General features: G+C 34.3%; 1 protein-coding gene across 1 annotated transcript in view; it reads right to left on the reverse strand.

Annotated features, from left to right (window-relative positions):
• STPG2 (sperm tail PG-rich repeat containing 2) overlaps positions 1-23,521 on the reverse strand; it is a 389,260-nt gene that overhangs the window by 162,935 nt on the left and 202,804 nt on the right. The window contains exon 10 of the mRNA XM_040967274.1: positions 2,863-2,978. Within this exon, the coding sequence (XP_040823208.1) occupies positions 2,863-2,978 (116 nt within the window). The remainder of the gene's footprint in view (positions 1-2,862; positions 2,979-23,521) is intronic.

Raw genomic sequence — 23,521 nt, forward strand, 5'->3', positions numbered from 1 at the left:
AATAACAAAACCCATCTATTTGTTACCTACACAAGACATATCTCACCAACAAAGATCAGTGGAAACTATATTTCATGGATTTTGTTTTTTTTTCTTTAGTTTCATCTCTTAAAAACATTTTCTCATTAAATTCTTCATGACCCATATATCATACAGCAGCATCATTTTATTCAAGAAGGTTCTTGAGCTTGTTTTTCATCTCCTCAGTGACACATTAGTCATTCAGTAGCATGGTATTTAACTTTATGAGATTTTTAATTTCTTTTTTTTCTTTCTGCGGTTGATTTTGCTTTGTGACTTTTCATTTAAGGGGATGTACAGTAATGGTGCAATGGAGACTATCATATTCAGAAGCATCTTATTTAACCTAATGGCATTCTAAATTTTTATTTTTCTTCCTGTTGATTTTGTATTGTGGCTTTTCATTTAAGAGGATGTATAGGAACTGTGTAATGGAGACTACTATATATAGATGTGAGGATACAATGCAGTATGCATCTCTACTTCCAGACAATCATGGACTCACAATGCAACTGTTAACTATATCTTGACCATAGGATGCTGGACTCTCTGCCACTTTCCATGCCCACAATGATGGACATATGGCTTTTTATTAAGAACTATATTATATTAATAATATACAAGAACTCATTGGGAGAGGGGAAAAAGGAAAACCCACAGCCTATGGAACTATATCATAAAATGATAATAACAAAATGAAGTAAAAAAATGATAAGTCCAGCTAAAGAATATAATTCAATCTGATCAAATTGTTAAAAATTAAAATCTAAAACTTTATTCAAATGGCTAACAGACATATGAAAAAATGCTCAGGCTTCCTAACTATCAGAGAGATACAAATGAAAACCACATTGAGTCACCACCTAACTCCAGTGACAGTGGCCTACTTTCAGAACCCAACTAAAAACAACTGCTGGCATGGGTGTGGGGAGAAAGGTACCCTCATTCATTGCTAGTGGGAGTTCAGGCTAGTACAACCAATATGGTAATCAGTATAGAGAGTGATTAGAGAACTCCAGATAAAGCTGCCATATGACCCAGCTATCCCACTCCTAGGAATATACCCAAAAGAAATTAAAACTACACATGAGAAAGGGATTTGTAATCCTATATTTACAGCAGCACAATCTACAATAGCAAAGAAATGGAAACAACCCAGATGCCTATCCAAGAGGAGTGGCTAAGGAAACTGTGGTACATTTACTCCATGGAATATTACTCAGCCACCAGACTATACAGAATTGTATGATACATTTGAAAAATAAAAAAAAATAAATAAATAAATTTATTTTAAAAAAAGAGAATGAAATTACACATTTTGCAGTTAGATGATCCCAACTATAGACCATTATGCTTAGTGAAATAAATCAATCACAAAAAGGCAAATACCATATGTTCTTTCTAATATAAGGAATCCATCATGCAAATTGGAATGTATAGCGGTGGAGTAATGGAGACTACCATATACAGATATGAAGACACAATGCAACATGCATCTCTGCTTCCAAACAAAAGATAAACTCCCAGTGAAAGTGTTGGATATATTTAAACAATGGAATGATGCACTATCTTACACTGTCTGTACAGCAATGTTGGGGCACAATTAAATAATAGACTGATGGAACTGCAACTCCTTATGAAGAGTTTCTGATATTATGGGAAAAATCAATCGGGTGGAAATTGGGGAAGGTGGGGAATCCCAGACTATACAGAATTGTACAATAAATTAAAAAAAATTAAAAAAAATAAAAAGCAAAATGTCAAATTTAGCAAAACTAATAGCTTACTGATCAATACTTGCTTCAAAATCCTTCCTTACTGTTTCCACCAAACCAAAGCAAATGTAGGCCAAAAGTATGTCACAAACTCTGCTTACTTCTCTTCTCCTGTCTGTAAGACAATCTAATTTAACCACATCAGGTCCAAAAACTTAATTCTCTGTCACCTTTTGAAACAGTACTAACATGCTGTCTGAATTAAGTCTAATAAAACTAGCTTGCTTAATCAGCTTGAGGTAAAGGTCATCTTTTGGGGATCATCAAGAGTTAACAAGTAAAACAACAACTCTGATAATTCATTGTATCTTCTTATATTCTAATATTGTATTATGACAGGATGCTAATAAATTAATTACAATTTGACCTCACAAATGCATTTAATAGTACTCATGATAACATGGACATTAACGTGAAAAAGAATGTTCATTTAATTTGCAGTCTTTTGTTGATCATCATCAAGTTTTAATTTGCTTTTTAAATTGCTTTTTCAGAAAAGATAAAAGGTCCTAGATCCTAGAAACAGGATCACCATGGTCTTTTAAACTATTTTTAATAATAAAGAGAGAACAAAATTCATGTATTAAGTTGCTACTTACTTAAGCCTTTTTCATATAACTAGAATGCCCACTACTTAAAAAAGATATTTATGTAAATCTAAAAAAGATCATGCATTTTAATCAAAAGATCAATGTTTGATTTCACTGGAACCACTGGAATCACAGATTTCTCATAAATTTGTGATTTCATTAAAAACAGGAGATTTCAATGTATGTATAGAAACAAGTACATTTTAATAGTGGCATGAAAACTTTATATATATGTGTGTGAGTATCTGTTATGAATGATGCTTGTAAATAAACATTATTAAAATTAAGGAATTATGAATTCTTTAAAAATGTCAGAATATGACATTTGATCTTCAAAAGTATCTTATGCAGCTGAAAGTATTTATCAGTAAAATAATTAAAACATATGGAAAGGATAGCTAGTCATACATTTTCAGTATTTTCTGAAAAGCATTCTATTCTTGTATCACTGATAGGAAAGTAATTTATTGACAAACCTCATACGTTGCAGGGCCAGGAGTAGTCTCTTTAGGATATTCAAAACATTTTGATGCTTTCACAAAGAAGACTTTAGGACATGATTTCTTTAAAACAGGATTGTATGACGCAGGTCCTAAAATAAAACAAATATTAAAAAATTCAGATAGTACATTTTAAAGTTACTGATTTTGGTCTAATGTAAATTATTCTAAAGTCCATGCTCATCATGTGAAAAATAAGAAGAAATAATATTGAATATATTCTTTTTCTTGATTAATCAGTGTATTCATTTGATTAAAATGTAGGGGGTTGGATAGAGGTAGAGAGGGAGAAAAAGAGGAGAAAGAGAGAGAAAGCAGTAACTCCCTCCATCAGCAGTGTCACTACAAATATTTCCACTCTAGCCAGGTCTAATCCAGGCTGAAAACAGTATCCAAGAACTCAAAGGAAATTTCCATGGGATGGCTGGAACCCAAATATCTGAATCACAACTGCCTTCCCTTGAGCATTAACAGCAAGCCAGAATCATCCAAGAGTAAGCACTCCAAACCAAGTCCTCTGATACCTGATGCCATTATCCTCAACAGTGTCTCAAATAGCACTTTAACCACTGCCAAACACCTTAGATTTGCTCCATTGTTTCTGGATGCTTAAAATAATTCAGTTCAAGACTTTTAAATATGGTAGGCATAGGGGATAGTGCAGTTGCACTGCAATCTAATCCTCTATCTAAAGTAGATCCCACATGAGTACTGGTTCAAGTTTTACATGCTCTACTTCAAATCCAGCTCCCAGCTAATGGCCTAGAAAAGCTGCAGAGGATGACCCAAGGCCTTAGGCATTCACACGGGAAACTTGGAAGGAGCTCCAGGCTTCCAGCTTTGGATTAGCTCAGCTCCAAATACTGTGCCCATTTGGGGAATGAACCATAAGACTGAATCTCTATCTCATAACTCCAACTTTCCAGTAGAATAAATCTTTAAAAAAAAAAGATAAATATGAAATTGTGTATCTATTTACATGAAATTAAATGTAGTACTGCTATAATTTTTTTAAAAGAAAGAGTATTTATATACATATATATCCATATATTCTTATATATATAGGTGTATATGCATATATATGTCTATATGTATATACACACACATCATAAAAAAAGCCCTAGCACTACATGTTCAATCACATGTAAGCTGAGGAAACAATGTGAAGCTATATTTGAAAAATGATTAGCACATAAAGAAGCAGTTAGAAAGAAGCAGGAAGCTGGCTTAACAACATTCTGCATATTGAGAAACATATGAGGTAAACACAAAGAGGGACTTTACATGGAAACAATGTAATACATAATAAATACAAACAATATACATGAAATAGTAACATACAAACTAGGCATAAAGATGGAATTTACAGGAAAGATCAGAATATAACAAAAAGTACAAAATATAAACAAAATAATACAGGCAATATATAAGCTAAACACAAAGATGAAATTGACATAGATTTCGTATACCAGAGGCCCCACTTCCCATCCAGCTACCTGTTCCTGAGAAACCAGTTGAGGACAGCCCAAAGCCTTAGCATCCTGCACCTGCCTGGGAGACCCAGAAGAATTTCCTGGCTCCTGGCTTATGATTGGCTCAGCTCTGGCCACTGAGGCCACATAGGGAGTGAAACAACGGACGGAAAATCTTCCTCTCTGTCTCTCCTCTTCTCTGCGTATCTAACTTTCAAATAAATAAATAAATATTTAATTTGTTTAAATATAGAATTTAAAAATAAACTGTTCAAATGAGTTAGGCCTAATCCCTAACAGAGATTTTGTACTTTACTTAAAGCATTTCATCCATATAGTATGATGTCCAAAATTCTACAGAAATTATCAGACTACAATTTTTACTGGAAGAAATAAGATGACTCATGAAATATTTAAATTAAAAAGTCATGAAGAAGGCGGTAGATTCATAAGTATGGTCCAGCAATAATTCATAGGATGGTATGATTTAAAGCTGGTTTGTTTCAATATCATTAATAAGGAATGTATGAACACCAGTAAAGGAAAGCAATAGCAACAAAACACTTTCTAAGACATGCAAGAAATATTTAATATTAACAATGAGTAGAAGAATATAAAATGACTAGTGGATATATAAAAATTTAAACTACAACAGAAATAAGCACAAGCAAAAAAAACTATTGGAGAGGAACAGCATTTGAGAGCTTTTCTTTTTAAGTCAATTTCTACTGAAAAAATAGTAAAAAATTTTCTTCAAAGAAATTTTCTTAACAAAAAGAGAAAATTAGTAACAGAGTATTAGAACCAAAAAATCTAGAGATGCATACAAGGTTGTTTGAGAAGTAAGGAAGGACATGGTGCAGTGTATAAAATTCAGCGTGTAGACTCAGAAAATAAGAAATTAAGCAGTTATTTTTTCTTAATTAACATTTTAACCAAAAGTTATTGGTTATCTATCCAACATCTGCCAAGCCTTGTTTGTGAAGCAAATATTAGAATTCTACCAAAAAAATTGGATTGTCATAAGAAAATCACAATAAATCAACTTTACAAAAACAGTAAATAAAGAAATTAGAGGGTATTAAAGAGACACTTTGCAGAGAGAAGAAATAAAAATTTGGAGTATCAAATATTGAAAATGAACATGAATATCAAAAGACTACAGTAGGCATGGAGAGATTAACAAGCTATAAGATTAACGGCTCCACATCTCTCTAATAACCTAAATACAAAAACCAATTACTGGACCCAGCGCAATAGCGCAGTGGTTAAAGTCCTCGCCTCAAATGAGCCAGGATCCCATATGGGTGCAGGTTCCCATCCAGCCGCCTGCTTCCCATCCAGCCGCCTGCTTGTAGCCTGGGAAAGGAGACAAGGACAGCCCAAGGCCTTGGGACCCTGCACCTGCGTGGGAAACCCGGAAGAGCTCCTGGCTTCTGGCTTCGGATTGGCTCAGCTCCAGCCATTGCGGCTGCTTGAAGAGTGAACCATCGGATGGAAGATCTTCCTCTCTGTCTCACCTCCTCTCTGTATATCCGCATTTCCAATAAAAATAAATAAATCTTAAAAAATTAATTTGAAGAATATATTTCTTATTGATACCTTACAAATTTTAAATATTTTAGTACTGGCAGCTTGATAGTAAACATTTCCAATGTTTTAGCTCATTGAAGTAAACTATTTCTTTGTGTTACCTCTAATGACAAAATAGATTTTAATCAACACAAATTATCAAGTTTTACAGAGTTCCCATAAATTTTCCCCTATTACTATCATATATACTAATTAATTTGTCTCATTACATAAGTCATACAGTTTTAAATTTAAATAACATATAAGCTATACCTCAATATGTGCAGTTTTAATTCATTTTATGACATTCATATTCAAAGTTATAAACCATTGTAGGACCCTATTCTCTTTTGTTTTTCCAAGTGACAAATACTACTTTTGGAATAATGTAATCTTCAGGGTAGAGGAATTAATACATTTATACATACGGAGTTTCTTTACAGATAAACTCCCATAACCTAAACTACAGGTGGGAAAATGCATTAACTACCCCTAAATTCTGAAAAGAACACAAGAACCATCGGAAACTGAGAATATAATTCCACAGTTAATTAACTCAAAATTACAGCTTCAGCCATAAAAATACATAAAGGTTAATGCAACAGGTAAGACTATTATAGAAACACAATTGTAATAATAAGTTTCATTTTCAGTTATGAAGAAATACAATTTATCCCTTGTCCTTGCTATAGCAACTGATAAATATTTAACATGCATGGTTATAACTCGTTAAAAGAAATTATTCAAATAAAGCTGTAGTGGATTTTTATTGGAATTCCTTTAGGAGCATTAAGTGAAGCAAAACTCTTAATATGCATCTTGCTGCATTTTAGCACTAAGCCTGCTTTAAGTCTCAGGGCTTTTAAGAAAAAGTTTTATTGCACTTAATCTTAAAATATATTTCTAATTACATATACTGCAGCTTATGTGATGCAGGTCAAAGACTTACATTGCTTCGCCAGTTCTGAATCACAGCTGGATTATGCAAAAAACATCTTATATTTATATTTCAAAATGTCACATTTTAATCATAGGTCATGGAAGAAGAAAACTTCTCATTCCAAATCAAATGCCTATGAAAAGTCGAACTGAATCATTACTGGTATATAATGGAAAATTCAAGAGCAGGTGATTCTTATAATTAGTTATTTTTCATCCCTATGCCAACTCAGTCGCTGTGAAATGTCAACCAAAGCTACAGGGCAAAAATGGAAGAGAACAGGAACAATGAGTAATCTAACAGAATCTACCCTTGTGTCTCTTTAATGTGGGCATTTTAGCATCTGAGTATATTAGCTGGATGCAGAAAAACCACTCCAATAAAGTGACAGACATCAGATGAAAAAGAAGACTCTCTTATAACAATCTAAAATTTATAAGTCACATAGTTGTTCTTACAAATACTAAGTCCTTTCTTCATGTGAAGGTGAATGAAACCACTAAAAAACAAATATCCTATATGTGATCATGTCTTAAGGAATTAAAAAGCATTTTGGAAATCGTTATATAAAATGGCATGGCTTTAAAATGACATTTACAGAGCTTATATTGTTATGCAACACATTTTATCACCCTAGTTTTATTCTGCAGCTTTACAGATGAAGTGATAGCAAAGACAAAAGATTAGTACACAAAAAAAGTATCATCAATGTTCAAGTACTTTTTAGGTCTAATACTCTTTTATTGCTCCTAAGACTATATTTGATTAAATAGCACTTCATATTACATCCAGCGAACTTCAGGCTTTTAAACTGAGCTTACAAGTAATGAGGGGAAAGAAAATAAAACACTGTCTATACCAGATTTTAACCAACATTTCCAACTTGTACTACTATCCTGTTTATTTCTGGGACCCAATATAAAAGAGTACTATGTTTTAATGAATAGAATTTTAAACACTTCTTCAAAGATGTCTTATATTTAGCAGAGTATTAGAAATAATTGCAGACATAGGATTCTCCATACCAAAATGCACCAAAATGTAAAGTACTCCAAACTAAACTGAAGAAGAGATGCTTCTGCTAAAGTCTGCTAAGCCATGCATGTGTTCCTAGCATGAATTTAAGCAACAGGGCTGTCACAGTCATGACATAGAAATACAAATCACATGGATTTGCCTTAACTGAAATATTTCTCTAGACAGCTATGTCTGTTTATCTATGCGCTTCTAAGCACATACTTATCAAAATGTGTTTCCATAAGCCGTGTCAGTGGAAGTCTTTGATCTGCTACCATATAAAGGATACTTTCATTTCTGGATAACATAAGCATATTTTAAGTAAATTTAGAATGTCTTTTGCTAATCTTATAAATTCAGTTATAACAGTTTCTGTACAAATTGCAGGAATCACCTTTCATGTAAAATCCCTCTAAGTAGCATAGACATATGAATTACATGAATGATTTTATTAATAAATGAACAAAGTTATCAAATATTCAACAAATGAATATTTTATATCTCACAAGTAGCCTAAAACATTAGCAAATTTCCTGCTCATAACCAAGTTTGAGTTTTAGGTTCATCAGTTCATATTTAAAAGTCTGGAGCCAGAATTATCTAAGAAAGTTGTATAATGAGTCTCAAAATTGGTCAAAGTTCTCTTTGATGATCACCACCATTGCTTTTAATATCCAATTAGGACTAAATTAACAAAATATTTCCTCTTGGTTCTCCATGGGTATAATATAGATAAAAACTGGGATATCTGTACGTCCCTTTATACATGCCATAAATCACGCTATGTAGAATTCTTTAAATTGTCACATAACTCTTCTTATCTTTGATCATTTCTATTATTTTCCATGATACAGGTAAGTTAAGTATAGAGTTCCAAAATTAATATATTTGGTTAATATTAATGAAACAAAATTCTTGAAGAAAGCTGTAGCAAATGAGCTAGCATTCAAATCAAACATGAAAAACGACTAATTTTGACAATTCAACTCATATGTGACATTTGCTCAACCTGCTTAAAACTTGGGTTTGAATCTGCTGCTAACATATTCGCTTAAATATGAACTTCGCTTAAATAAGAACTGCTATGACAAAACAAGACTGAAAGTTTAGTGCTTCTTGAAAAGAATCTGCTTAAGCAAATGCTAATAGCTAACTTACAACTTAAGTAAGCTTTCACCCTAAAACAAAGGAATAGTGAGATTTTTACATGTCGGTATCTACCATCGACTGTTGCTTATATTCATCAGCAATTAAACAAGAATTATTTGTTTAACCCTTGAATATCTCAAGAAGCTCCATGCTCCTTTTTACCAAACACTAATCTACAGATAGAGTTAAATCTTTAAGATTTTTCTTCACCTTGGCAGTGACTTATGCTACTACTATGCCCTGTGATCATACAATGTAAACTCGCGGGCCACACAATGGTCTAGCAGCTGAAGTCCTTGCCTTGTATGTTCCACGATCCCATATGGGCGTTAGTTCTAACCCTGCAGATCCTGCCTCCCTTCCAGCTCACTGCTTGTGATCTAGGAAAGCAGCAGAGGACAACCCAAAGCCTTGGGAAGACCCCACACCCATGTGGGAGACCGGGAAGAGCTCCTGTCTCCTGGCTTCAGTTTGGCTCAGCACCAGCCATTGTGGTCACCTGGGTTGTGAATCATCAGATGGAAGATCTTCCTCTCTGTCTCACCTCCTCTCTGTATATCTGACTTTCCAATAAAAATAAAAATATTTTTTTAAAAAATGTAAACTCACAATAATCTCAGAATCCCATGCAATAATACACAGCAGTCTACACCTGCAATTTAGAAGGACTATTCACTTTTCATGAACAACTGCTTTCTAATTTTAAACAACACTAATAATAGTGGAATTGCTCTTTTTTTAAGATTTATTTTATTTTTATTGGAAAGGCAGATATACAGAGAGGAGAGACAGAGAGGAAGATCTTCTGTACGATGATTCACTTCCCAAGTGAGCGCAACGGCCGATGCTATGCAGATCTGAAGCCAGGTGCCTCTTCTGGGTCTCCCACACGGGGGTGCAGGGTCCCAAAGCTTTGGGCCGTCCTCAACTGCCCTCCCAGGTCACAGGCAGGGAGCTGGATGGGAAGCGGGGCTGCTGGGATTAGAACCAGTGCCCATATGGGATCCCGGGCGTGTAAAGCGAGGACCTTAACCACTTGCGCCACCGTGACAAGCCTCATGGAATTGTTTTTATATGTACGATGTCTACTTCCAGATAATTAAAGGTTTTCTCAGGTGGCTTTTATAACTACTGTCTGTAGATACATTTATTATCCTCCTCTTTCTCTGAACATGCTAATCTACTGGCCCCTGGGTGAACTTCTGCTTTATCTTAAAATATCAGATTAAAGGCAAAGTCATCTGAATGATCATAAATATTACACTAACTTTTGTCAAATTATAGTTCATATATCAAGGGAATCAGAATCATTCAGATTAATGTCCAGATACAAGTATTAGGGCAACTATATGGTACAGACCTGAAGTCTCTAACTGGAAAACCCATTTCACAGAGAACATATAATATATGACAATCTTTATGCAAAACAGAAGATGAATATGCACATAAGTAAACATGCACGTACCTATGCTCATTGGAGGAACTGCACAAAGAGACTAGTGTATCAAGAAGTGAAAATACTGTACAGTATGCATCTCTATTACCGAGTAAAACACGGACTGTTAAATATATATAAATGAATATATATATATATAAATATATAAAAATATATATATATAAATGAAACTGTTAAATATATCTTGACAATACGATGCTGGCTTTTTGCCATGTTTTATACCTATGAAGTCGTGATATACTTCAGTAGAAGGATGATGAATTTGTGACTGTTGCTGAAGGACTATACAACAATACAGAGGAAAACAGTATGGGGTGTGGCTAAGTAGGGTGAGTGGAAGGGGAAATCCCTGACCCTAAGGAACTGTATCATGAAAAACAACAATTAAAAAAAAAAAAAAAACACAAGCCAGATCACATACTAGTGTGCTTGGTTAAAGTTCCAGCTTCATTTCTGATTCAACTTCCTACTGCAGCACACCCTGGAAGTCAAAACATGGCAGATTATGGACTTGGAATCTTGGCTCCTATATGGAAGGTTATGATTCAATTCAAGGTTCCTGGTCTCAGCCTGGCCCAGACCTACAGGGGTGAATATTTAGGTATTAAACAAGAAGTTGGTAGATCTCTGTCTCTCTCTGATTTACAAGTTAAAAAATAAATACATGTTTTGTACAGAAAAAAATAGTGCTAAGTTATGTGTGTTGTCTTAATTATCATAAGATATTGATATGAAATAATAATTTCATAATTAGGGAGAAGGATACACAGGAATTGTTCATATTATTCCCCTTCAGTTTTTGCCTCACAAATATAAAATTATTCTGAAGTAAAATATTCTAAATCAATCAATTATTTTTAAAAATACAAACCTTTGGCAATTTCAACTTAACTTTCCTTAGAATATTTCTCAGTCTCTTATATAATTGTAGCTAGCTATGGAAATGCATTAATAAAAACTGATTGAGCACAAATTATCTGAATCAAGGAAAGAAGTCATATGTGAATCACCTAGACTCTACATCTATGAATTTAAACATTTTAACCATATTCTTTCTATTGTATTTTTGGTCATTGTCAATGAGAAGAAATGGATAGTCTGAAATTAAGTTTCTTTTTATAATGTGAAAGAGGTATTTTAATAATGACACATAAATGTTCACAGACATTCTAGACATTTGTAGATGTTTAAAACAGCTGTTCCCTCAAAAGCCTATTCGATAAATTCAGGAATTTGTTCCCATAGTATTGATTCATCAGCATTTCAAAAGTAGATGTAATTTTATTTGGTCGTATATTGCAAAGGGTATAGTAACTGGTCATGCAATTAAGGAAAACACATATAACATTCTAAAAATCAAGTTGTCTTAGGATAACCATATTGCCACACTGCCAGTTGTCAAGGTTAATATACTGTTGCTTTGCATATCTTTTGTAAATAATAATCTATAAATTTAGAACTTAATACTATTTTCCTGGTATCAAAATAACCTTGTATCCCATCTTTAGGCGAAGGCTGCCTCTCTGTGGTAGAATATAATGTCATGTCTTCTGAGGCACAATTTTTCTCTCATATTTTTTCAACTGTCAAAGAGAAACGCATATTTTTTTTAAATGCAAAGATTCAAAAATACAATTTTAAACAATTCTGCCAGAATCTTATTTTCATGATTAGAAAGTTTTCTGGACTCCAGGAGAAAGCCTCATTCACCTTGGCCAACATGTGTAACAACAAACGAAAATGATATTTCTGCTAGGAACAGAAATCAACTAAAACAGAATTGCTCAAATAAAATGGTCATGTCACTGTCTCTTTTGAAAGCTGAAATCATTATTCACTTTACACTGAGTGACCTCTGCTGGTCAGGACAACTCACATTAATAGACATCAGACCAAACAGAAAACAGCTGTTATCTTAATTTCCTCAAGGGATTCTTCATAGACTGTGCTATAAGCTGAAGTCTGCTATTCACTTACAGGGCAACCAAACAAGAGCATCTATTAGTTCAAAGACTAAAAGTCAAAAAAAAAAAAAATACCAACTGGATTTTTTTTTAAAGGTGTAATTTTTTATTTGCTCCCCTAATGATCATCAGTAGCTACAACTAAAGGGAAACCAGCTAGACCTTTTATGACTTACTTGGTAAAAAAAATTCTATATAATACAATATTTTAAGATTGTTATACTTTAGGGCTACTAATATAACAACTAATGATTAACATTTGGACATTCAGCTCAAAGGAGGAATACACCATCTTCAGCATATGATTCTTTGTCTCACAAATACATGATTTCTTTAATTAAGATAACCACAGAAATGGCAACTACCTATTTTAATACAGAACATGCTATATTATCAGAATCAACAAAAATTAATTAATTAGCAGATCATGACCAGAGGACACTGTAAACATTTTAAAAGCAAATAATATATTTTTTACCATATGTATTTCACAAAGATAGTTGATAAAACTGTAGATTCCTTTTGCTAATTATTTTAACAGAGTTCCACACTTTTGACATGAAGTATAACAATAAACACATCAAAGAAAGTGGACTGCAAAAGATTGGAACAAGAAAATTAATATAAGCCCTTACTGCTAATTATTGTAATATCCTCCTCCCCTCTCTCTTTTTTCTTTTTAACAATGTCTGGGGGATGAGAGGAAAGAAGCATATTTTGTCTCTGCTTCAGCAAACACTGAGATCTATTTATATGCAAATAAGCCATCTATTATTAGTATGCAAAAAGACTTGTGTGTAAAGAAAGAAATAAATTATCAGTAGAAGCCATTAATAAAATCTATTTCAGAACATAATTTTTTTATTTCTTTTTTTATTGTTTTATCACACTGTTTAATAGGCACTGGGGTCCCCCTTCCCTCTCACCAAGTTCCCTCCCTTTGCCACTGTTCTTCCCTCCAGTCTTACATTTTACAAGAGCTCTCACTCATGTAATATTTGTTTAAGCCTGGAGGGGAAACAGTGAGTTTCACACTTTGATGAAACCAGATACTAAATTATTTCCCATGCCAATTTGTTTTATCAAATACATTAATCCTTTCCTTAAAAACGACAATTGTAATTCCAGTGAGGTTTTCTTTTTTTTTTTTTTAGGAAAATTCATCATTAAAATCAAAGTCCTGTGTGTTTATCACATAACTGATGACTTGGAGGAAAGAGCTATTTGTATTTCTTCTGTTACACTAACTGATATTTCTTGGAGTTTAAGACACGTACTTTTTAACACTCTAGTCATACCAATGCAGATATTGAAGATAAGAAGCAGCAGTAAGTCTTCTGGAGTTTGAGTTTTAATTAAAAACAATGAACAAAAATCAATGGACCTATACAATAACTGTATGAGCTACACACACTTTCTCTGACTTTTCTTTGTTCCCTTAAGTTCATAAATTCCTTCTTCAGTCCAGATTTAAATCTGTTTAACATATTGTAAGTATTTCTTCTGTTGGTCACATAATTTGACCCAGTTTGCACTATGTTGAATAGAAAGACTTCATTTATAATAACCAAGTTCAGACTATTTCTGTTCCACTGTTTTGTTGCAGCTCTTGTTGTTGCTTTTAGAATTATTTATTTTTATTTCAAAGTTAGAGTTATAGAAAGCCAAAGAAAGAGAGATCCACTGGATCTCTTCCCAAATGGCCTCAATAGCAAGAGATGAGCTGAACAAAAGCCAGAACTCAGGAGCTTCTTTTAAGTCTCCCTCATTGTTGCAGGGGTCCAAGGACTTGGACCATCCATCACTATTTTCCAAGTTCATAAGCAGGGAGCTGAGTTGAAAGTGAAGCAACTGGGACTATATGGCACTAAAAGGCCGAGGAAAAAGCCTTTTGAACCAACCCTCTGGATCCCATTCATTGCTTTTATTGTTGGAGCATTTTTAGCAAGCAGTCTTTCTCTATTTTTATGTTGTAATAATATACCCTAACAGTTTGTTCTAATATCCTGACAATTTTATCTGTGTTTTGGGCTTTAATCTAACACAGTTCCGCCTAAATGTGTTATTTTCTTTATGAAGTCAGTCAGTTTTCCCAGGAGGACCAACTAAATAATTTTTGCTTATCTATTAACTGATGATGACATATTTGCAATAAATCACCTCTGTATATACCTATAACTATCTCAGAGATGAATGTATTCATTAACACATTTCCTTAAAGAGCATTGCGCAAAATTTTTTTTAAATCTTAGACTGCACTACTACCAATATTTTCTTGATTCTAACCATATTTATCATTGCACTTTGATGCTTAAGCAGTCTAAGATGAAATATTTTCCTGCCTGTTCCCCTCTGTGATGCTTACTGGTGGTAAAATAAACAAACAAATAGCACATGGAAATGAGAAAGGGGTAATATGACAGGGAGGAAGAAGATGTTCTAGTTATGTTAAAGCAAAATGCGCTAATCATGATGGATTGCCTCTACCAATCAACAATTTGAACCTAGAACAGTCATTAAACCTGAGGAAATGATGAGAATAATATAATTCCTCTTGGTGTATACCAGAGCACAACGAGATAGACATTTAGTCTCATTTCTTCCTAAATGTGAACAGATACCCAAATTCACACAGTACACAAGAAGAGGTAGCAGCATGAAGACAAATAATCAAATAGATAAACTCATTCTAGAAGAAAAAGAAAATTCATCAAAAAATAGAACTTCAAATAATTAAATAAATACATACTTAAATATACCCACAGAACTATCATACCTATAAAACAATTAGGGCCTTGGTGCTGCAAAATAGCGGCTAAAGTCCTCACTGTGAATGCACCAGGATCCCATAGGGGCCATAGCTCAGGTCCCTTCCAGCCCCCTGCTTGTGGCCTGGGAAAGCAGTAGATGACAGCCCAAAGCCTTGAGACCCTGCATCTGTGTGGGAGACCTGGAAGAGCTTCCTGGTTCCCGGGTTCTGATTGGCTCAGCTCTGGCTGTTGCAGCCATTTGGGGACTAAATCAGTGGACGGAAGATCTTTCTGTCTCTCCTTCTCTCTGTAAATCTGTCTTTCCAAAAACAAATAATAAATCTTTTAAACTAATTACAAAACTACTGAAGTGTGTTGATACAGAAAAATTCACCAGAGTTAATCAGAGAAAAGGTATCAGAAAAAACATAGAAAAAACAGATGCATAATCATCTACAGTTTGGTTTCTACAGAAAAATATTAATGAAAAATCAAACTTATATAAATAAATATCCTAGGCATATGTTGCTTCAGACATGTACTAATAGTATATTCATCCCATGATTCAATATTAGCTTTAAAATTTTATTTCCTTGTGATTGGAACGGCAAAAATGGCAGCAATTCAGATGCGTTAAACTATCAAAACTGCTTGAGCAGGACCTTCTGAGCATACCTCACATCGGGGACCTGGGATGGGTGGGAGGCTGGTGGGGTTTTGCCCTTTGTTTCTCCCCTGACCCCAGATACAGGGAAAAAATGATAATAGTGTGGAAACAATGGTATTACCCACTTTCTTATAGCCCTTGACCCTTTGTATCCTAATCAACTAAGTAAGATTATTTTTAAAAATAAATAAATTTTTAGAAATTTATTTCCTTAACATTCTAATATTTATATTTGTTAGTAAAATTGCTCAAAAATTAAGCTATTAACACTATATGTGATTACCTAGAAATAATTTTCTAACATGGCTTTTATTATACATCACAAAAACAATGACTTTTGCTATAAGATTAGAATTAAGTCACAGAAGAAAAAAAAACATGAACTGTCTGATCTTTAGAAACATTGAAGCAGTAGCCCCCAGGTATTTTTTGCAAAATAAAAATGTTAATGGTGTGTTAGTTGATACAGCACACTATAGGAGACATCAAAATGATAGAATAGGTTGAGGACACACTAAAATGGATGGAGAACAATTAGTGGGGTAGAAGCAAAGACAGAGTGATTCCGGGAAATAGCAGTGTACAGAGACACAAGAAAGAAAGAAAACTACAGACCAATACCCCTGATGAGCATGGATGCAAAAACCATCAACAAAATTCCAGACAACAGAGTCCAACAGTACATCAGTTAGATCATTCTATTGGACCTTGTAGAGTTATTCCTGGCGTGTATGGATGCTTTAACAGACATAAATCAATGAATGTTAAATTTTGTAACCTCATTTGCTATATCTATTGAAATAATAAGGCTTTTACCTTCAATATTAACTGATTGGCATATGTTGAACTATCCTTGCATCTCTGAGCCAATACTACCTGATCACCATGCATAATATATTATTACATGTTGAATTTGATTTTCTTCTGTTGAGATTTTCACATTTCTGGATCTGTTTAGTAGGAATATTGTCATTTAATTTTATCTTCTTATGGTATTTTGTCTGGCTTTATTATCATGGTAATTTAGTTCTCATAGCTTTTTAAGAACAAATTTGCAAAGCTAAAAGATCTGTATATTAGACACATCAGAATATGTAGGAAAATACTAAAGATAACAAAAATGAAAGGATATAAGATATTCTGTGCTCCTTGACTGGAATAATTAGTATAACTAAAATGCCCAATCTACTTGAAGCAATATGCAGATTCAATGCAATTCTCTCTCAAAATTATGATATTTTTCACAAAAACAGGGGAAAGACATTCTAAGATTCATGCCCAACAACAGAAGCACCTGAACAGTAAAAAAAACATACTTAGAAAAGCAAAGATAAAGCCATCACACTTCTAGACTGCAAATATATTATAAACATAAAATATTTAAACAGCATGGCAATGGTATAAAACATATAGTTCAATATGATAGAGAGGCTAGAAGTAAATTGAATCATATAAGATCAATCAAATCAAAGCATAGACATAATTGTTCCCAAAGGTACCAAAAAGGCACCATGAGAAAAAGGTACTCATTTTCAAATATAGTGCAAGGAAAGCTGATTATTCACATTCAAAACAACTAAATAAGCACAACTAGACCATTCTTTAGAATTCCACAAATAGAAAATGTATTTGAAAGAGCACATATTTGCAGTGATATATAATGAGTAAGTGTTAGATATCTAAAGAACACAAAAGGACTCTATTTAATATTTTGTTATTCAGTGGAAATCTACTAACAGAATAGATTTTAGCTGTTCTTACCATACACACACACACATGCCAAACACAAAATGAAATATTACATGGAATGAGGGATATGCTAACTCACATGACTAATATATTTTTTGCTTCATGTATGTATATCAAAGTATTATTTCTCAACCTTCAATATATATATAATAAAACTATATTTTAGTGGTATTTTGCATGCCATTTAAGGCACAGCCTTGAATATCCATATCAGAGTACTTGGGTTCAAGCCCTGAATCCAATTCAAGTTCTAGCTTCTTTCCAATGTACACTTCAAGAGGCAACAGGTTACAGCTCCAGTGATTGTGTCCCTGCCATATCTGTGGAAACCTGAATTAGATTCTTAGCTCCTATGTTCAGCCTGGCCCAGACTTTGCTGTAATAATCATTTTAGCTGGATAAAAACACGGCCTCTGCTTCTGTTACTTTCAAAGAAATTAATAGTTAGAAAATATAATAATATGCATCTCAAAAATAAATTAAGCTATTTTGACATTAATGTAATAAAATAACTTTATAAAGGTATAAATCAAGAGAACTAGTACAAAAAGCTAATTTACAGTGTTAGATAATTTACAGTGAAGATAGCTTCAGAATACATATATGACAGGGTATTAAAGACTAAGAGCTAGAACAGTTTTGTTCCCTATCTTCAATAGTCACTTTTTAGATTGCAGGGATCAAAATGGCTAGGCTATTTGTATACCTATCATTTTGCCTTGCTTACACCATCAGCGTCAACAAAGTGCTGAGACTAGGTCACATGTATCAGCTCCAGGCTCTGGGGAAACGCCTAAGTGTTGATTCTCTTTTTCACATAGACTTACTCTTCACTACATAATCAAATTTGAATTTGAATTCACAATTTTTGAAAATCATAAAATTTAAATATTGTGCAGGCTTTCAAATCATTTCTAATTTTAATCACTCAGTTATAGTTATTGTTTCATACACAGTATAGGGTGAATCAGTAGACACGCACATTTTTACTTTATTTATTATGTTCAATGGAGTTCTAATTTATCTAGTATCATGGTACCATAGGGAACATAAAGAGAAAAAAGTTGTACACCTCAATAAATTGTCACTGGAGTGGAAAGAGGAAATGAGAAATATAATTATGCCTATAATGCAAGGCAAAAATAATGATAGCAATATTAGTTCTATGAAGTCCTAAATAGCAAATATGTCATCTGGTTAGGAAAATCATAAAAGGTGTCCAAAAACACAAGATATTGTACATAGTTATATAAAAGAGAGTAGGGTTTTAGTGAATTAGTACAAACTGCTCCTAGCTGATATAAACAGTTAAAGGGGAGCTTTTATACAACAAGGCATAATGCATGTACTCAGAAATGAACAATGCGATACAATTAAATAATACAACATAAAAGCATAATTTGGAGGGACTGATGCCTTAATACACAGGCTGAAGTTTTTGTATTTATATAATACTCAAAATACCAAAAATACTCACAAAATATTAGTAAGCTGGTACACAGCAAGATCAGAGCTAATTTATTGAGACACTGTGGACATTTATCTATGCACCTATATGAAAATAATAAAAATAGCTCCAGAGTTGAAGGTATTATTTTCTCTTCTATAATGTCATTTCTCACAAATTAGATAACCTTATCCATATGCATGTGGTATTCTGAAGGATACAGAATAAACTGTGATAGAAACTACCTTCTAAGCAAAGAGTGTATGGTATTGTTGTCAAATGGCTCTTGAATTTCTAGGAGGGAGTTCAGAAAAATGGAAAAAGAGTAATATACCTTTATTCATGTATATTAAATTTTCATAAGCATTTAAATGGGAGTTTTTTCATTATATTAAACATTAACAACAGTTGTTAAATCTCATTTTAATAAACTGTTTTCATTGGTTAAACTGATGAGTAGTACTATATGTACATTACTATATTCAGAAAGTTATATCAGCTGATAAACTTCAAAATAACTCAGTAAATTCATTTTTCTTCCTTATCATTTGTTTTTTTACATAAACAGTACTGCAATGATTTAAAAATTGCTACTCCTTTCACCAATGTAAATTTCATTCTTGGTTACATTAAGAAACACTTTCAGAAATAATGCCCTAGAATTTTCTTATTTAGTCAAATCTGAAACCAGGCCACCAATGACTCAAAAAGAGATTCAAAAAATGTAGCTACAAGAAGGCATAGTATATGATCTTTTCATGACATTTAAAAACATGAGACTAACGCAGAAATGCTTTCAGTCAAGCTTAAGTGCTACTTCTGAAAATGTTATACAAAACTAAAAGTAAAATTATATACACAAATGTCCTTAGTGGGTCTGCTAAATTAAATTTGTATCAGTAAAAAAGTAATGATAACATACTTGACTTTTTTTTCATTTTAAATGAGTCTAAATGATTCTGTGTTAAATCCTATTCAAAAGACATTTTTAAAAATTAGATTTTCCTATAATTTTCTTTCTTCATCTCATTTACAGAGAAGGAAAGACAGAAAGATCCATTCTCTGGTTCAAACCCCAAGTGGTGGCAACAGCTAGAGCTAAGCTATCCGAAGCCAGAACGAGGAGCTTCTTCCACATGGCTGCAGTGTGCCAAGGCTTTGCGCCATCCTCTACTGCTTTCCCAGGGAGCTAGATGGGAAGTGGAGCAGCCAGGACATGAACCAGTACCCATATGGAATCCCAGCGGTTGTAAGGCAAGGATTTATAGCCACTAGGCTATTGTGCCAAGCCCTAACATACTATAATTATAAAATATCACTATTTGTATATGTAGAACAAACATGTTTACTAGAAAACATCATTATTAAATTAATATTCTCATAAAATACAGAAAAGCTGTACTTGATATATGATATGATATAAACGTCACTCTATTAAAATTTATTAAAGCCTTCAATAAAGTAAATTATCATACTGATTTACTAAGGATTTTTTATTCAATTAAATTAGATTAAATTTCAGAAAAGAGAGCTTGGGGGAAACCTTTCAATGATTGTACATATGATTTTTATTGTTGTTAAACATTTATTTGATCTCATTATTGTGTAGTCAAGAGAAACCAAATGAAGGCTCTCAAAATTTCACTACATTTGACATATATCTGAAAAATAATTCCTTTTCACATCTATATTTCTAACATTTTGTATAAGATCCAGTAAGAGAAAGTGACTGTTGTTAGAAACAATTAACCTTTTGGGTTTATGTACCTTGTATTTCTTTCTATAAAAGATATTGTATGCTCTAAGAGCTATTTCTTTGCAATGTTACAACTTTAACATCGGATTTAGTTTGTTCCACACAGACATGCATTTAACAAAAAGTTATGAAACAATAATTCTATTACCTCATATACACATTTGTTCACATCAATTTGTATCCAGCAAGAACTAAAGGACACTATAATGATTTAAAACAAAACTTTGAGTGTATATAACTCTGCTGAAATAATACTGATACTATAGTTCACATATTTTAAATCTGTAAGTTATAAAATGTCATTTTTCCTGGCTTTATCCAAAGGGGATCCTTTTGCAAACTTAAATCAAAAGCATTATCCATCTTAGCAATTTATCCTTCTACAATTTTGTTTCCTATTAGCAGAAACAGAAGAGACAAAATGTTTCACACACAAAAAAAAAATTTATTCAGGAAAACCAAGATGGTGAAATAGGGTAAGAACAGGTTTAAATAGGTGGAGAAATATTAGCCAGGGTGAAGCAGAGGGAGCATTCCAGGAAGGAGGAGAAGACAGGCTGACAGCAGAGAAGCACCTGGAGACTGACAGACACAGGGAGGCAACTAAGACAATTGTGTGGTACTGCAGTGACCAGATGCCACAGTGGCAGTCACTGCGCAGCTAGCTCTTTGAGACCTCCTGGTGGCCAGAGCTTCACTAGCAGCCAGGTGGAAAGAGGTCACCAAGAGCACAGGAGGTGAACCCTGGCAAAGAACTTCCTTTCCTGTTGATTTGTTTAATTTGACAGGGGCAACGACAGAGAAGCCGATCCCAAACAGGTGGTATGGGAACGGGGTGGATTTCACAGCACACACTCCCACCACAGCTTCATCAGGTGCCATTCTGTGCAAGAAGGCAAACTTTATGGGAAAGGATTGTGCACGCACAAAGGTGGGAGAGAATTTATTTCTGGCTCACCAGTTTTGTCGTTGCTTTCTGTTAAGGTTTATTTATTGGAAAGTCAGAAATACAGACAGGAGGAGAAACAGAGAGGAAGATCTTCTGTCTGTTGATTCACTACCCAAGCAGCCACAACAGCTGTAGCTAAGCCAATCTGAAGCCAAGGCCAGGAGCCTCTTCTAGGTCTCCCGTATGGGTGCAGGGTCCCAAGGATTTGGGCTGTCCTCAACTGCTTTCCCAGGCCACAGGCAAGGAAGTGGGGCCACAGAAATTACCACCAGTGCCTATATGGAATCCCGATGCATATAAGGCCAGGACATTAACCGCTAGGCTACCATGCCAGGAACAGCTCACTGCCTTTCAATGATGTGGCATCCTACAGGTTCCACCCAAAATAGGTGCAGGTAGCCCCCAGAGCTAATGGTCAGAGAATCTAGATCTCCACCAATGGCATATCAGGTACCATTTTGTACATTGTGGCAAAGGCTATGGGGCAAGTACAATAGTGACCTCCATATGTGCCAACTTGGGACAAAGTCTCTTCCAGTTCAGTACACTGTACTGGTCCCACATCAAAAATAATACCATCTTTGGCATCCTATAGGACAATATATTTCCAGCTAGCCTCTAGACCTAATGTCCAGCAGATCAAGAACTCCACAAATGGCACATCAGATGCCATTTTGTACAGTGTGGCAAAGGTGTTAAGACTGCAGGGACAACAGTGAGCTGTGCCTGTGCTGAGCCAGGAGCTAACTCACTGAGCTAAGTGCATTGCCCTGGTCCCACATTGAAAATAATACCACCTTTGGCATCTTACAACTCGAAATAGGTCCATTTGGCCCTCAGATCTAATGGCCAGCAGATTCTGGAAAGATCAGCACCGCCAGCAGCCTAGCTATATTGAACACCTGGTATCTCACAAAGTGTGGTAACTTCATGAACCAGAAGTGGGAGAAACAATATACAGACAACAGTGGAGTCTCAGCATGATATCACAAGAGGTACAGCGGTAAACCAGCAGCTGGGGCTACTGAGATTATGGTGGAGCCCAGACCTGAAACTCGCTGGAGGGAATGGGACAACTAACTAGAAAGAACTGGGTACTAACCAGAATAAGTAAAATCAAATTGTAGACCTGTGGATGACACAACTTAGAAACCTGCGGCAAGGAGAAGAATCTGCTAACCAGAAGTAAAATGACCAAGAGCAAAAGAAGAGACAGTGGCTCAATAAATATTATTGAAGATTCCCCTGAAAAGGATCACAATTCTTTGCCAACCTCAGAGTTCACTGAGGAATACATCAAGAGAATGGGGGGTACAGAATTCAGGAAAATCATTATAAAGGTTCGTATCAACAGTGAGAAGCACATTCAAGAGTTCAAGGAATTTAAGGATTATGTCACACAGGAAATAGCAACACTGAAACAAAATCAAGCCTCCACCAGCAAGTGCTGGCATCCCATATGGGTGCTGATTCGTGTCCTGGCTGCTCTGCTTCCCATCCATTTACCTGCTTGTGGCCTGAAAAAGCAGTTGAGGATGGCCCAAATCCTTGTAACCCTGTACACAAGCAAGAAGCCCAGAACAAACTCCAATTCTGGCTTTATTGTTGCTCAGTTCCAACCATTACAGCCATTTAGGGAGTGAATCAGCAAATGGCAGACTTCTCTGTCTCTTCTTCTCTCTGTTAATCTTCCTTTCCAATAAATATTAATAAATCTTTAAAAATATGATATAACTTCAGAAAACAA

This window comes from Ochotona curzoniae, unplaced genomic scaffold (assembly GCF_017591425.1).
Source record: "Ochotona curzoniae isolate NIBS_2020 unplaced genomic scaffold, NIBS_Ocur_1.0 scaffold_4506, whole genome shotgun sequence".
NCBI classification, from domain to species: domain Eukaryota; kingdom Metazoa; phylum Chordata; class Mammalia; order Lagomorpha; family Ochotonidae; genus Ochotona; species Ochotona curzoniae.